This window comes from Rhineura floridana, chromosome 2 (genome assembly GCF_030035675.1).
Source record: "Rhineura floridana isolate rRhiFlo1 chromosome 2, rRhiFlo1.hap2, whole genome shotgun sequence".
In the NCBI taxonomy this organism is placed as follows: domain Eukaryota; kingdom Metazoa; phylum Chordata; class Lepidosauria; order Squamata; family Rhineuridae; genus Rhineura; species Rhineura floridana.
In genome coordinates, this window is record NC_084481.1 from 175,947,155 (window position 1) to 175,962,980 (window position 15,826).

Here is a 15,826-nt window from a genome sequence, read left to right on the forward strand (position 1 = left end):
TTTAAAGGAAGCTATCTTACTGCTATTAGAGTCTCTGACTCTGCTCTTTAACCACACTGGCATGCTCTTAGCCTTCCTCAGAAGATGAAGATGTATCCTGATTGTTAGGAAGAAAGGAAGGGCAGGAAAGAAAACTGGAAGCAGCAGCTCTTTAGGACCCCAGGTGCCTGCTGCTGCAACTTTTGCTTACCCCGAAACCGTGGCTGTGAGGAGGCTTTTCGCTCTCGTCTCTCCGCTGGTAAGAGAGGGGAGGAGGGGAGAGAGCTCAGAGCTTCGCATGCCAAACACACAGACACACACTGTCATCTCTCACCTCCACAGTTCTTCATGTCCATTCTGCTGCTCCCTCCTTTCCCTCCAGCTCCTTTCTCCCTCCGCTCCATTCTTCTCCACTACCATCCATTTTTTAACTATTTTTTTCTCCACTCCACCCTGTCTCACTCTCCACTTCCTCCCTCGTTGCCTCCTAAAGACCCATAGAGCATGAGGGAAGGGCGACACTGCACAGAAGCACGTGATTTTTATCCACAAATCAGAGGAGCAGAAGACTTCCCCTGCTTCCCCCCCCAAGTAATGCCCAAAGGTAACACTGGAAACATTTCAATTACAGCTCAAAAGTAATGAAATTACTCCTTGTTCTATTACAATCAAAATGTAAAGAATTTACCCACTCATTCCTCAAAAAAGTAATAAATAACAAAGTAATTCATTTTTCCTAACAAATTACTTCCTAGCTCTGGCTTTTCCTCAGAGCATGTTCCCTAAAACTAATATCAGTTGTTATCAGAGACTTAGGGTGCAATTCAACTCATTTGAGACTGGTGGATGCAGAGGTAGCAAAAGGGGCCACAACATCCAGCCTCCGTTCAGGTATCCCTGGGAGGGAAGGATGCTGGCTGCGCTTGCAGGGCACGGCAGAAGTAAACAAAATGCATTTTTGCTTCCGCCACCCCTTTTCCCAGAGTAGCGGCAGCTGTGAAGGAGGGCTGCAGCACTGAGCCAAACAGGCTCTGGATGTGGCAGCAGTCCCCTCACCTAGGTTCCACTCCACCCCCCCACCCCCCAAAAAGGTCCCTTTGGGGAGCTTTTTGCTGGCTCCACTTGCACCAGTCTTGGCTGAACTGGCTGGACCCCAGCTCCACCCAGGCAGCAGTAAAGGTCCCTGGCTGCACCAAGGGGGGACTTCTGCTGGTGGTAGTAGTGCCGACAACCTTCCTTCTCTACCACAGCTCCACCACATCCTGAAGGCCCTCAGCCCTCCATATCTACCAGGTGAATTGCACCCTCAACTTGTTTTGTCCCATTTTTCTAAATCTTTGCAGAGATCATCATCTTTGAGGGCAGCATGCTGATCCAATGGATAAGGGAGGAGGAGACTGGAATGAAATGGCTCTGCTACTGCTGCCATACCAGAAGATTACATCATGTAACTGGATTGGTGAAATTATTTAGCTTAGCTATAGGGATTTTACAAAAGGCAGCAAAGGCACGGAAAGCCAAAATCAGAGGCCTCAAGACTAACCCAAGCCTTACCGTAATTAGACAGCTGCATAGTAACAGCCTAAGCTGGGGAATCCCCATCCACCTTGGATTGATTTTTTTAATGTAACAGCCTCATAGCCTTTTGTATTGAAAAACAAATTATTAATTTTTAATGCTCTTGAAGCTCCAACATTTAAGTTGATTATTCATAACCAAGGCTACATATTTTGGTTGTCTGATTATTTTATGTTGCAATACTAGTTGTAAGCTACTTTTGAGATATGTTGGAAATTGGGATGAGGCCTTCATTAAGTAACAACGGTACAGAAATTATAATTTTTTTATTGCTTGAGTCTCTATTGTTGCATCCTTGGTGACTTGTTAATAGCAATAATAAACATCTGCACTTACAGCGACTTACAGAGTTCTTTTTATAGCCAGTTGGGATACCTACTCTTCCTGACACAAGAACACCAGACTCTACCTGATAAACTCTGATCTCAACATAGTCAGCACTCAGCAGCCTAATTTAAACAGCTTAATAGCTGAAACAGGGTTTTACTTAAAATCAAATCAAATCAAGATCCAGCGAAGATAAATGTGTCTGAATTTTTTTTCTTTTTACCAAAACTTTTAAAGTTCATGTTAAAATGTTTTCAAAATGCTTTACTGTAAAAGTGATGGGGAATGTCATTAAGGCTGCAGTCCCATGTATCATTACTTGGGAGTTAACCCCCCACAAAGTACAATTTACTTTTGAATAAAATTTTTGGATAGCACATCAAATGCACTATCGTCTCGCTGTAAAATGACTTTTCAGTTGAGTAGTTCCACCACTATTTTCCAGAGGGAAACATTTATTTAAAAAATGAATTAATAACTACTTGGATGCAACCCATATCAACAGACCATTTCCTAGAAGGAAAGGCGTCCTAGTTACTAGTCTATTTTTTGTTTATTAGGGCTGATGGCAGCACATAAAAAAATATTTGTTTCACAAATATTATTTCTTAATTTACAAATGTATCTGTTCAATGATTTACCACAGCTCCAAAGTTTCCTTTATAGACTTTATAGCCTTGCTCTGTCCCAGTGGATTCTAAACAGCCAAACTACATATACAGAGCACTTCCAGACTGTCACTATTTTGGGATAGGATTTAGTCATGTACCAGCAAAGTCAAGTTGTGCAATTACAGTTGATTAGGAGGTCTTGAGCAACAACCTGCTTCCCCCAAAGACTGTGATAAGGAAAGTGAGGGGAAAATGCACTGGAAATCGTGAATAATACTTGTTTTGGTGCCATCTAATCTCCCGGCAAACATATCAGAATGAATGCTCATTAAATAGCCAACATCACCCAATCTCCCTGTAAACAAATTAGTGTGAATGCTCAATAAACAGGTGATCTGGAAGTGCCCACCACACCACAAACTTTTATGGAAACTCCCTGTTCAAGAGCACTTTACCATTCAGCATGGCAGTAAGGTGCTCTGGTGGGGAGGCAGGAAACATCTAAAGCCCCCTTAGGAATTAGTATAATCATCAGATAATGTTTCACTAGACATTTCTGCTTTTAAGGTTTAAAATACTAGACAATGAATTCATATAAAAATTTCCTCTCCTTCCCGCTCTTCCCAGTTATGTAACTGAAAGGGAAGTTAATCTGCAGACATATATATAAAAGATCAGTCAACTTAACAATGAAATTAAAGTTCAACAGTCACTTTCAAAACTGCACCTTATGCTGCGTGTTACTGGAGCAATAAACTGTTTCTATGAGTCCCTCAATGCCATTATCAATACCTTTTTATAGAACAATTTAAAACCATACATTGATCTAGTGAAAGTAATAGTACATATACAATACTCACCTGTCCCCATGGGAAGGCTATCCCCGTTCCCCCATCGTTTTAAAGGTAAAAATTAAAAACACAAACCAAGACTGACTGAGGTTTGCAGCTCATTAAAGCTGGTGTGATTTCCCCTATATAGAATTCTATTGATCTCCATAGTCCACCCTAGACAAAAAGTGTGGTCAGGGAGGGAATGATGGATGCCTCTGCCAATAGTACTGAACAAACCTGTTAGCTAATTGCTACCAAAGACAATTATCCATGCATTGTTTCATAATGGAAACACATTACAAAACTCTAATATACACACAGGGAAATTTGATGATTTGACTGTGGAGCCATGTGCATTGAATTTCATTGTCAAAGGGCAGCCAGGTCGCTGCTGTGAAGTAGGAGAGAATGTCAAAATAGAAGCCATACTGGCTCTTTACTAAGATCAGCTTAGCAACTCTATGAAAACCTCTGATCTGATTATTTATTCCCTGCTCTTGTCCCAGACTACTACAAATACATGCTATTTTAAAAGAAAACATTATTTTTATTTTGTTACTTCACCAGATAGATGTTAAAGCTCACATTCAGACAACCAAGTAGCCTAATGACAACTGTTAGTTTAAATTGTAGTCGTACGTTCCTGTGTATGACAAACACATAAGCAAGTGCATGACATGTATCTATTAACAATCCAAAATGAAGTAATGAGACTACCACTAATCCAAACAGTGGAGAAATGTAAGAAGCCTTCAAGATAATAGTATGTTTGAATATACACAATTACAGTGCAATTCAAGGCCAGAGTATTTCATATACATTTGTTCTTCTTCCAGAACATACATTCTTGCAATACTTTCTTCTAAATAGGTTTCTAAATATGGTTATGTTCCTTAGCATGGAACCTGATGCCTGTAACTTAAAATTCTTAGTTGCAATTAATTTCTAACTTGTTTTCAGTTCTGTTAGACTAGTTAATACGGAATGATGAAAATTTAAATGAAAATGTGTTGAAGGTGTGTTAGCATTATAAAAAAATTAAATAGCTAGAAAATGTATGATCTTTTCACAAGCCAATGAATTCTGCTTCACTGTGTTTGATACCGTTATACAGAGGCTAGTCTACCTGCTTCAGATTGTGCTGACTACTATTTTGACAGGACCTGGATAGCAGTAGGTCCAAAGCAATCAGAAGGTTGACTTTGACAAATGGCGGTGCTGCGGCGAAGTTGAAAATAACACACATCCACTTTAATCTCTTTCCTGATTAAATCGAAACCATACCATTCTGACATCATGTGATTTGCTCATGAAGCATCACTGCAGGTTACTTTAGAGGCTACATCTATTGAAATGATATTGAATTTTTAGAGGAAGTACTTAATTCATTCAAATGAAACCTTCACGAGGTAACTGGGCCACCAGTCACAGATATCTATGCAGCTTAAAAAGAAAACCTATGGGAAAATCCCAGCAAAACAGAAAATAAAAAACTCTCTGATCTGCTTTTGGATGATATTTTTAGTAGGCATTATCTTTTACCTTCAGAAAGAGAAAAATATATGTATAAAGAATATTCTAAAGCCTTTAACTTATTCCCCCATAGCCAAGCTCCAAAGGTAAACATTACAATAGGTAATAAAAATGCAGAAGATGAAATTGTCTTTTTTACGTGAGACTAGGCAAATATTTATGGGGCAGTTGACAAACTCCTGCCTAGTAAAGGAGCCAACACTGAGAGCAATTACCCTGATATTCATGACTCACTTTGAATATCACATTGAATATTACTCATAAATCTTTTACGAGCACATCCCCAGAGCTCACTTAACAGCCGGTTTTAATCATGCAGTTGACACAGAGAAAATAACAAAATGTATTTTTTCAGTGGCAAATTAATTTAGACTTGAACCTCCTCCTGAAGCTTTATTCATTCTTTCATTTTTTTCTCTCAAGCACACAGCTTGGTTAAATTCACTTTTGTATTTAGCAGTTGCATTACTCTAAGGCTGCAGAATTTTAAAATAGAATGGGCTTCTTTTCAAGAATTGTTTTTGCTATAATTATTTATGGCTTGATCCAGCCACAGTTAAGCATGCTGAAGTCACGTTACTTTAAATGGAAGTGAGTTAAGCACGTGCTTACTTTTCCTAGTGACATGAATAGGGCTTGACAATCCTTAATAATGGTTGTATTCTGCCCATAATAAATTTACCTTAAAAGTAAGGGACAGGATAATTTGATAGCTCCTTTTAAAAAGGGAACAGAAACATTTCTCTGCTAGGTATTCAAAATTTCATGTGTAACACCAAGAAGAGTGTTTGAAACTCTCTCACACAACGGCTAATATCCAATGTTAATCAAATTCAGCGAAGAACCACTGAAATCAATGGGTCTACTCTGAATATGACTAGGTTGGATATCATCCTTTAAGTTTTATATGACTATTAGTGTAAAAAAGACTTCAGAAGAAAAAAATTATGCACATCCTGGACAATGCAGGTTTTACATTTGTATTATGAGATGTAATCATCACACAGAAAAATAACTGGAGCTATCCAAAGTTCAAGACTAAAAGGTTTTCTTGCTTTAGTTGGTATTCTGTATTAATTATTTGCATTTTAATGAAGCTAAATATTTATAAAGGTACTTACGTATCAATCCTTCTTGTTCTTGTAGAAATCTTTCCAACACTATTCGAGCCATCAGCGATGGGGCAAAGTCCACCTTAGAGGTAAGATAAAGCACAATTTCAACTGTCTTTGAAATGTGGTTTTACTTTATCTCTTACATCAACAAAAATGTTCTTGTGTTGATATAACAAAGTGATAGAGATTTGTTCTCTATTATCTTATTTATCTTTTTGCAAATATACACTTGTCTGATCTAGGATATAAATCAATTACAACACAATTACTGAGACTTTTGATATTTGACTTCAGTCATATTCATTATATGCTTCCTTAGCACATTTGTTTTTGCTATTTATTATGTCATGTTTCAGGATATATACTTGTATGAGTATGTGTGTTTATATCTATCTATGAGAAACATGAATTTCTCTATCTTATTAGAGGATCATGTTTGAAAACATCCATAAACAAGGACTAGCTATAATATTTAACATCAGAACACTACAAATGTGGCCTGTAATCAAATTTTGCAGTGTGGAGTGTTATTATTCACTGTTCCAGTCACCCATGCCTTCTTTCAGGATACTCCATTCCATTACCTCTCCTAGGTTTCCTGTCTCCCCTTCCCCTGCATACAGTCAGCATTCTATGGCCACTGAGCATGCTCAGTCCTCATTGGGCTGATTTATGGTTGTCCTTTAAGTTTTTTTGTCCTATTTTTTCTACTTCAGCAAATCTGGGCATTCACCCAAGCATTTTGATACCTCTCTCTTATTGGAGGCCATAGCTGTCATAACAGCACCACTTTTAGTATATATGATATGCTGGGAACCTGAATAGCATTGCTGCAAGACACGTGGCTATAAGCTCTACGTCACCTTTTCTCTCAACAATTTTCAACCTATAGCACGCGATTCAAAGTACATTATATGACATGAATATTCAAACAAAACCAACCAATATTTATTGAAATTACACGCTTTGACTTTTTGACAAAATGTAGTTCAATTAAAGCATGCTGAATGCAAAAATTGAAAGTTTAAAGTTAAAGGGACGATTGCCACAGATTTTGTTTTTTAAAAAAGCAATGTAGAATTATGCATGGATTTTTTAAAATCTTAAATAAAAACAGATCAATCAATATATTGCATTTTAATTTAGATGACAGAAACCTATATGTTCTGATCCCCACACGGGTAATTTCACTGCATGGTATCAGCAATTTAAAAAGATCAACAATAAACACCCAAATCTAAAATACATTCAAAGAATTCTAGTACATTTGGAGTGATTTTTTTCAAAAAAGAAACAGCTATTGTTTAATGATGTGTTTTTTATAATCACCAAATGTAATATTACACTGGTATCATTAATACCAATTCAAGATCTATCAGTGTCTCTAGAAGAATCTGAAGGTTATGAGACAAAATAATCTTACATATGTTAGAAAGGAGGTTTAATCAAATATATTTAAGATATGGAACATTTTTTGAGATAGCTATTGTTCCGTTTTATGATATGTATTTATTAAAAATAGGAGCTCTAATCCTCTGAATATCAGCAATTTTTAAACAAAACTGCAAATTACAACAATACTCTAGTGAATAAAGCACTTTTTACTTCACAGTAGATGACTTGCATTATGACAATCATTCTTTTCTTGACATGTTTTCATATGTATTCTTATACAATTTCATTTCATACATAATTAGAAACTAGAAACTCCTAAAAGCTGTACATATTTACATATTGTACGTATTTGTTTCCAAATATATATGTACTTGGATGCCCTTAAATTCCCCAAGTAGAAAATAATGCTTTCTACAGAACTGCTTATTTCCAGTAACCCACATCAGGGCTGACACATGAAAAATGGTAAAATTACTGAAGGTAGTCCAGCCTGAATAAGGACTACCTTATTAGTTCAGGTACTTGCATCTCCCTAATTTTCATATTAATCATGCACCCATCTTTCTCTGAAATAGGGCCATCATGCTTCATGTCAGAATTTAGCATGTAAGTAAAATTCATAGTGCTTCAAATCCCACTAGAAAATATTTGCCTTGTGAGAACTAATTTTATTATTCTTAACAATATCAGAGCTTTGGGTTGGTTTTTTTTTTTAAATTAACTTTCTGAATGTAGAAAATTAACATGTCTAACATCTGAAATTTTAAAAAGCTTCGAATTCAAGCATATAGCAACAGAGGCCTATTCTTATTTAAGAACGATGTTACACATTGTAATGCATCTGTGTTATATATTTCTCATCAATTTTTACAGTTTCCACTGATTAAATATATATTGACTCATAAAGTATTACCATTACACCGATTGTCAGCAGATGCAGGAGTATGCCATTTAAATATTAACTATCATATAAAAATGGCAGTTTGATTGTATAGAAGCAGTGATCTTACGCTTGTTATTGCCGCATTTACTAATGCATCAGAAGCAGTCACAAAAAATGTTGTTGTTGTGTGCCTTCAAGTCGACTACGACTTATGGCGACCCAATATGAATTGTTCAGATGCACAAGTACAGTATTCTGATAAAGAAAATTTATCCAAGTACAAGAACTTACATTTATTAATTATAAGCAAATAAGAACTGCATGAAAAAAGAAAAATGCAAAGAAAAGCATATTCAAAAGACTATAAACACTGCATTTCTTTGCACCCATGAGGTGCTCTTCTATGACAATCTCCATGTAATGCATGTTATTTACTAAGGATCCATTCTATTACAATATTTCTTTGTTTAAAATAAAAGAGAACTGTGTAAACGTGAAACCTTCTGTCAGAACCACAACAAGCATCTTTTGGCACTTATACAAAGCAATCCCTTTCGTATGTTAACTCTATTATTACAATGTATAGACACTTCATAGACCATTAAAACCATCTAGTAACTGATAGGCAATTGCTCATTTGCCAACTATAATAATGTAAATCAGACAGAAGCTTAGAGAAAAGACATACTTCCTTCCTAATTTAACATGTAAGACTTGCTGCTATTGCTCCACTCAGACTCCAAGCACATAATTTTTAATAGAAGATTCTTTTTCTGCCTTTTAGCATTTAAAAAGCAGCACAACAGCATGCATTTTATGATATTCTTCTGAGGCTTAGACAACAATTTCCAAACCATATCAAACAAGGCAATATTATTGCTGGAAACATATTACAGATTAAAGATACACTTTTCCCTAGGCAACTATCTGTCAAAATTATAAAGGTTTTGTGTTCCAGAGCTGCTTCTGGATGTTCTCCCTAAATACACAAGGAGTGGATGGAGCACTCTCCACCCCAGTCCACCTGGTCCAGCTATCCCGAGCCCATTGGATGAGCCAGGGTGACGTAGCCAATGTCTGAGCAAGCCATCAGGGACCACACTGTCCACTGCTTAAGTTCCTGCCTTTCACTGTCCACCTGCACTCTCCATATTTGCACTGGACATCAATCTGTCACCACTTAACTACAAGAACTTCTTGCAACTTTAAATATGGGTAATTATAATATAAAGTTAAATTTCATATCATTAGTTCTTTAAAACTCTAATGTACATGAAGAACAGCTAAATTAATATTAAACTGTTTTCCTTTGCTAAAATTTACATGATCAAAGGAAGATTAAGAAGGTAATTGTTTTGACACACTGTAAAATCTTACATTTTGGTTATCTTTACCTTTCTTTTCATAATAATGAAATTAAATTCCTTAATTTTTAAAATACCCAAGAAGATAAAAGTAAAACAGCATTTTAAAATAAGCACTTCTCTTCCTAGGTTTCTTTAAAAAAAGGAGGAAGAAAAAGCTTTTCAATAAAATAATAAATATGCTATCTTTACATTTGCCTTGAAGGTAAAAGATTAATTGCACTAACTGATTAACTAATAAATGTGTTTTGTTTAATTACTGTTAAGTACTAACAGACAACAGAGCAATTTTAAATGTATGATGTGTCTTGAAACCAATTATATTTGTAAGTAACAGTCACTATAGATATGTCCCTTATGTTTACAAGAGAAATATTTTTAAAAAATTATTACCTCATTGGCCAGGTCCAATAATACAGGAGAAGCTGCATTTTTCATTACACCATTCAAGTACCTAGACAAGACAAAAATAAAACAATGCTGCAGATTCAAAGGAAAGGTCAGTACTGAACTTTTAGTATTTTTCTCACACTAAGGCAAATGCCAGACTGAAGAATATGTAGGTTGGCTTAAAATATAAATATTTTCCTGATCACCATACTCTTCTACTGCTTCTTCCTCATCAACAAATCAGAAATATCTATGCCACATCTTCACTGAAAATCCTAAAATAAAACTGACATTAGGCAGTATAAAATTATAGCTACCTCAATGGCAGACACACAAGAGAACAGGATTACTATTTTATTTTTATTTTAGGAATTAGTTTTTTGTGCCCAATATTTGCTCTTAAGAGGGATAGAGAAGTGGGGAATGAAATACAATTAGACTGAGTGTTCTTTGCCTGTGCTACTAAGTTAGGAAATGTCTGCACAGAATTGAATCTCATTTAGTACACATATGACCCAAGTTGTCATGTTCCAGTTCCAAAACTTAGACCATCTGAGGTAGAAAACAAATATATATAAATGCGAGTCAGATGGAGCCTTCCCTGAGGACCAGTTCAAGTGAGGCCACATTGTAGGCTTCACAAAGAAAGAACACTTTATGCCTGACTTTGCCCACTGAGACCAAGGTTCAAACTACACCAGCTACAAACCACAATCCACATATCTACTGCCTCACTAAACATTCAGGGCCACTTGCTGCCATCTAAGCAACCAGCAGAGAAGGCAAAAGAGCACATGTGGATGGCATGTTGTGGTGCTGGGCTACAGGAGCCCAAGCAAGGGATCTACCCCTTTAAATCCCCACTAGTAGTACTGTATGTGGTTGGGTAGAGCTGACCTACCAACTTCACCATTGCTACTGCTTACTTGTATGGGGTTACACAGGGTGGCAGTGAGATCAAAGTCATGTGGGTACACCTGTGGGAGCACCAGATTGGTGGTGCCAGTGCACCTGCATGCTCTACCCTCACTGCAGCCCTCCCACATCCCATTCAGGTAAGAAGTAATGATGCTGGTGTTGGGGGGGGCAGCTCTAGGGCTCCCACCCACCACATTTACCACTACTGATCCCCAGTAGTTCTTTCTTAAGAGGCATGACTTAATCACTCAGAAAACCTACTCTACTATTTAGGTGTTCAACTGAAGTCAAGACCTGACAGGGTCTTCTTCCATATCTTGCAAAATTTAACTGCTTTCTATTATCTGGAATCTGATATATTTTACCAGATAGCTGCTAACTAGCGGTAGCTTCAGCTGTGCTCCATTCAAGCCTTGATAGGATCTCAGCAGAGTCATTACAGAACATGTCCTATCCTGCTTGCTTCTGATTTGCACCTGACCTGGCTTAAAAATAAAATCAATTGTCCAGTTAAATGTTACCACACAATTATTTAGTATTAAGGTATTAATTTATTAGAATTGTTAATGAAAAAAGACAAACTGAGACTTTTTGTAATGAGCATAAGTTAGTTAGTGGCTATTGTGAACAATGCACCAGCACCCCCAATCTGTCTTCAAGAGTCTAAGCCAGGGTTGGGAAACTTGTGGCGTTCCAAGCGTTGGGATGAACTATAACTTCCATCATTCCTGACCACTGGCCATGTTGGGTCTGATGGGAATTGGACTCCAACAACATCCGGAGGGTCACAGGTTTCCCACCTATGGTTTTGATGGGCAACAGGTAATTAATGGTGGAGAATTGGTGCAGGACATTGTTACACTACTAGAAAGACTACATGACTGCAGAGTTCTGATGTTTTCTACATTCATATTACCCTACTATAAACAGAAATACTCAAGAATGAATTCCTATGCATGCCTATGCAGAAGTAAGTCCCACTGAATTCAGCGTTTACCCTGATTAAGTGTGTATAAGATCATAGCCTGCCATCTCCATGCTATTCCAGGGTATCTCCACAACTTTCTGGAGAAGATTTTCAGGTAACATAAGCAGCTGCAAGAGGAGGGAGGAGTCAACAAAAATTGCTTCTTTCCCTTGTTCCATCAGCAGGATTCCTCTGTTGGTTCAGGAGCCCCTCTGTTTGCAGGAGGCAAAGTCTGAATCCAGCCCAATGGCAATAACTTTATTTCATCCAAGTAGTAGAAGGCTAGGCTATACTAACAGTCAGGTTTGCTACATCACTTTATTCAAATTTTATGAACATCATATACAGTTTGTATGGAGATTCTTTAAAAAAAACCCTGTTACATCACTGGTAGCTGCCATGGGAGCCAATATGTGGATGGAATGGAAGATTGGAATGAAATAAGTTCAACCTTCAACACAACCCACAAAGTTTGTTTGAAGCTGAATGAGCCACCTGCACTCACACAGGTGATACCCGTCTTCTGCTTTCTTGGGAATTGCAGGTGGGGAGACTTAGGTCCTGCTTGCAAGCTTCCCATACACATCTGGTTGGCTACTGTGAGAATAGACCACTGGACTAGATGGGCCCTTGGCCTGATCCAGCAGGCCTCTTCTTAAATTCTATGCAAGTGGTATGTGGACTTTGCTACAGAAAGCTAGACTATGCCAGCCATGCATTCTCCCAAACAGTGGTTTGTGACATCAACTTCAACAAGCGAGATAACTAAGGTTCTTTGTTTATTATTATTATCATTATTACTGCTGCTGCTGCTAGGAAAAAGGCTATGAAAAATGATATAGGATACTGCTAGTTTAACTGGATTTTAATTTTGTTTTACAACAATAAAATACACAGACAAACACATTGTCAAACTACCCTAGAGGCTCGTTGTGAGATGAAAAGCAGGGTAGATGTAGAAAACAAAATAAAAGCTACGAAAGAAAGATGCACATGCTACAATGTTATTGTGAAGCCTACGTCTCTCTCTCTCTCTTATGTGAAATATAAAAGCAGAGCACTAAAAAAATGTGTTTGGCTGAGAACAGTCAGAATCCTCATGTAGTCGAATGGGTGTTTATACAGTTAATTATTCCATTGTTGGAAATAGTTACCATTAAACTCACTGGGGACAAACATATCTCTACTATGTTATGCATTTTACCCTGAACTTACTGACCTGTTATTCTCAGTCCATGAACCATATTCATGCCAACCCTGACTACTTTCAGCACAGGTCAGAATATGACCTAAGCAGCTTGCCTCTGGAATTTACATAATGAATTGAAAGGGAAAAGACAACTTAGACTTTTCTCTCTGACAGTTCTAAAATCACAATTAGTTTTGGGAGACAAGGCTAGAGAGCACTGATAAAAACAAAACAAATGAAAACCTGCAAACTAAGGGTTTTTTGAATGAAAATTACACTTTTTTTCATGTGTCACTTACATAGTACTTAAATAAATGAATTAAAGCACCATTACTTTTATTAGCCCAGTGAAAACATTAACAAAGTCTACCTAATTTCAGTGTGATAAGTAACTTGCATCTTCCTTATTTAAACCATGGTAATTCTAATGAATGGCAGACATTAACAGTGCAATGTATATTTACAGAGGTAAACCCCGCTATGTCCAATGAAGCTTAGCTCCAGGTAAGAGTACATATGATTGCAACCTAAATATATTAAGATTGCTTCATGAAGTGATGCTCTGTAACAAAACCTGAGTTACAAATTACCAGTGTTAAAGGAACAACCAGACCATCTGGTAATCTTATATACAACAGGTCATTAAGTAATGATGTAGCCAACATAATAATCCTTAGTTATGGTTTGCTTTCCTTAATCATGGTTTATTGTTTAAGATTTAATGCTAAGGACAAGGACTGGCCAGAAATCAGGATGCAAAACCATGAATTGAAGTGGGTTTTCTTAAACCATGCTTAAACACTATATCATAAGCAAACTCCTACCCTTAAATTTCTCTGCTTCTGTGGTGATGAGTGGGCTTGACTGTTCACAGTCCACCACAGTTTGGCAAATTAACCCATTGTTCAGTGTACAATTAAGATCTTATTCAGGGTTAAAGCATGAAACCATGATTAGATGTATAGCCATAGTAAGGGTATTTTCTGTGAAAAAGGAACGTGTAGATTTAAATATTCAAACTGGAGTATGTAGATTGGTGTATCAGTGGATTGGAATAAGCTAATTTTTCACATGTGGCTCAATGGTCCACAACAGACAAGAGAGGGGCAAATATTAAGTTAGTAAGTCACAAGTAAGAAAGTCAAAATGTAATTCATGCAAGCAAAGGCTACCTTGAAAATTCAACATAGAGAACTGACCCCCTCCCCTTGAATCTGTTGAATTCCTGGTTTTTTTTGGTTGACAGAAGACGATCTGATCAAAAGTATGATACAGGAACAAATCTCTGAATTCTATGATGTGTCTGTCCTTGCATGTACATATGCATACACATATGTACTAGATTTAAGGTGCATGTGTCTGGAAGGGCAGGATATAAATTTAATTAATAATAATAACAACCAATATAGTGTTACCAATAAAATGAGCATACCCATTCTGAATCTATAGATATAGTACAGTTGACAGACATTCAGTAGAAATGATAGGTAGTACTAAGGTGCATCCTGTCACAAGCATAATATATTTTAAACCTTTTTTTAATGATTTTAAACCTTTTTTAAAAATGTTTTTAAATATATTTTGTTTTAATGTTTTTAATGGTTGTGTTTTAATATATTGTGAAGTCTGTTTTTATGATGTTTTAAAGTGTTTTTCGTGCTTTTGTTTGCCGCCCTGGGCTCCTACTGGGAGAAAGGGCGAAATATAAAATAAATAAATAAAATAAAAGCCTAATTAAAATTGTTCCCCTGTACAATGGGATCAGAGAACTGAAAGTAAATAGTAAACCCACATTTCTTATGTTGCTTTACACTCTTATACATCCCAATCTGAATGTGAGCCTAGGCAGACAACAAGGGTACAGATGCTGTTGATGTAGCGTGTTGATAATCCTCCCAATTTCTTATTTGAGGCCTGTGGATAATCAAGTTCTGAGATACAATAATTTCAGGTAGACTCAACCTTAACTGAACTTAGTGATCAACCTACTGAATTTGTTCCAGCTAGCCAGCTTCTAAGAGTGAATTTGTCTCTTCCCTTCTCTATAGGTACTTAAATATCTTGGCTCATCTGAGGTGAAGGACCACTGGAACAGTGGGGGAAATCTGTTACAGCTGGCCACCTTCTCAGAGTGTGTTTGCCTCCTCTGCTCTCTAGAGATATATAAACCTCTTGGCTCACCTGAAGCATGAACCTCTGATGTGAACCAAAGCCTTTTTGGTCTGTAGCTAGTAGTCATTGACAAGAGTTGAGCAGAAACTGTCTCCTTTGAAAAGAGACTGTGAGAGTGATTATTTTAGCCCATACTCACTACTGCTTTCTTAGTGTGGGAGCAGCAGGAGTGAGCACTGGCACTGGAACATCACTCCCTTCCCCAGCTACATTGCCACTGTGAGCTGAACTTGCAAGATCAGCAGCAAGATTCTTGGATGCTGATGTGCATCACAAGTCTGACAGGACAAGGGATGGGCTTCAATACATTAGGCTGGCAGTTACAGTTTTTATGTTTGCTTTCATGATGCTATGTTACGTTTTAGATTTTAATTTTTTTCTAACCTTTAGTTACAGGGTTTTGATTAGGTTGTTTTACTGCATTTGTTGTTTATAATGTTTTGATTGTGAACCACTTTGGGAGAACCTTCAGTTTTGAAAAATAGCATTCAAAATAACAACAAAGGAGAAGAACTGAGAATTTGGATAGCAGGAAGTGTTAAATCCACAGAGCAAAAACTATCTCTACTACT

The 15,826-nt window shown here is 37.0% G+C and overlaps 1 protein-coding gene across 12 annotated transcripts in view; it reads right to left on the bottom strand.

Moving 5' to 3' along the window:
- Positions 1 to 15,826, bottom strand: part of CDIN1 (CDAN1 interacting nuclease 1) — a 214,236-nt gene that overhangs the window by 144,197 nt on the left and 54,213 nt on the right. For all 12 annotated transcript variants that reach the window (XR_009760709.1, XM_061611513.1, XM_061611521.1 and 9 more), the window contains 2 exons: positions 10,012 to 10,072; positions 5,983 to 6,055 (listed from right to left, as the gene is read on the bottom strand). Coding sequence is in view for 11 of the 12 variants with exons in the window: in XM_061611513.1 (XP_061467497.1) it covers positions 5,983 to 6,055; positions 10,012 to 10,072 (134 nt within the window). In the remaining variant the exon portion in view is untranslated. The remainder of the gene's footprint in view (positions 1 to 5,982; positions 6,056 to 10,011; positions 10,073 to 15,826) is intronic.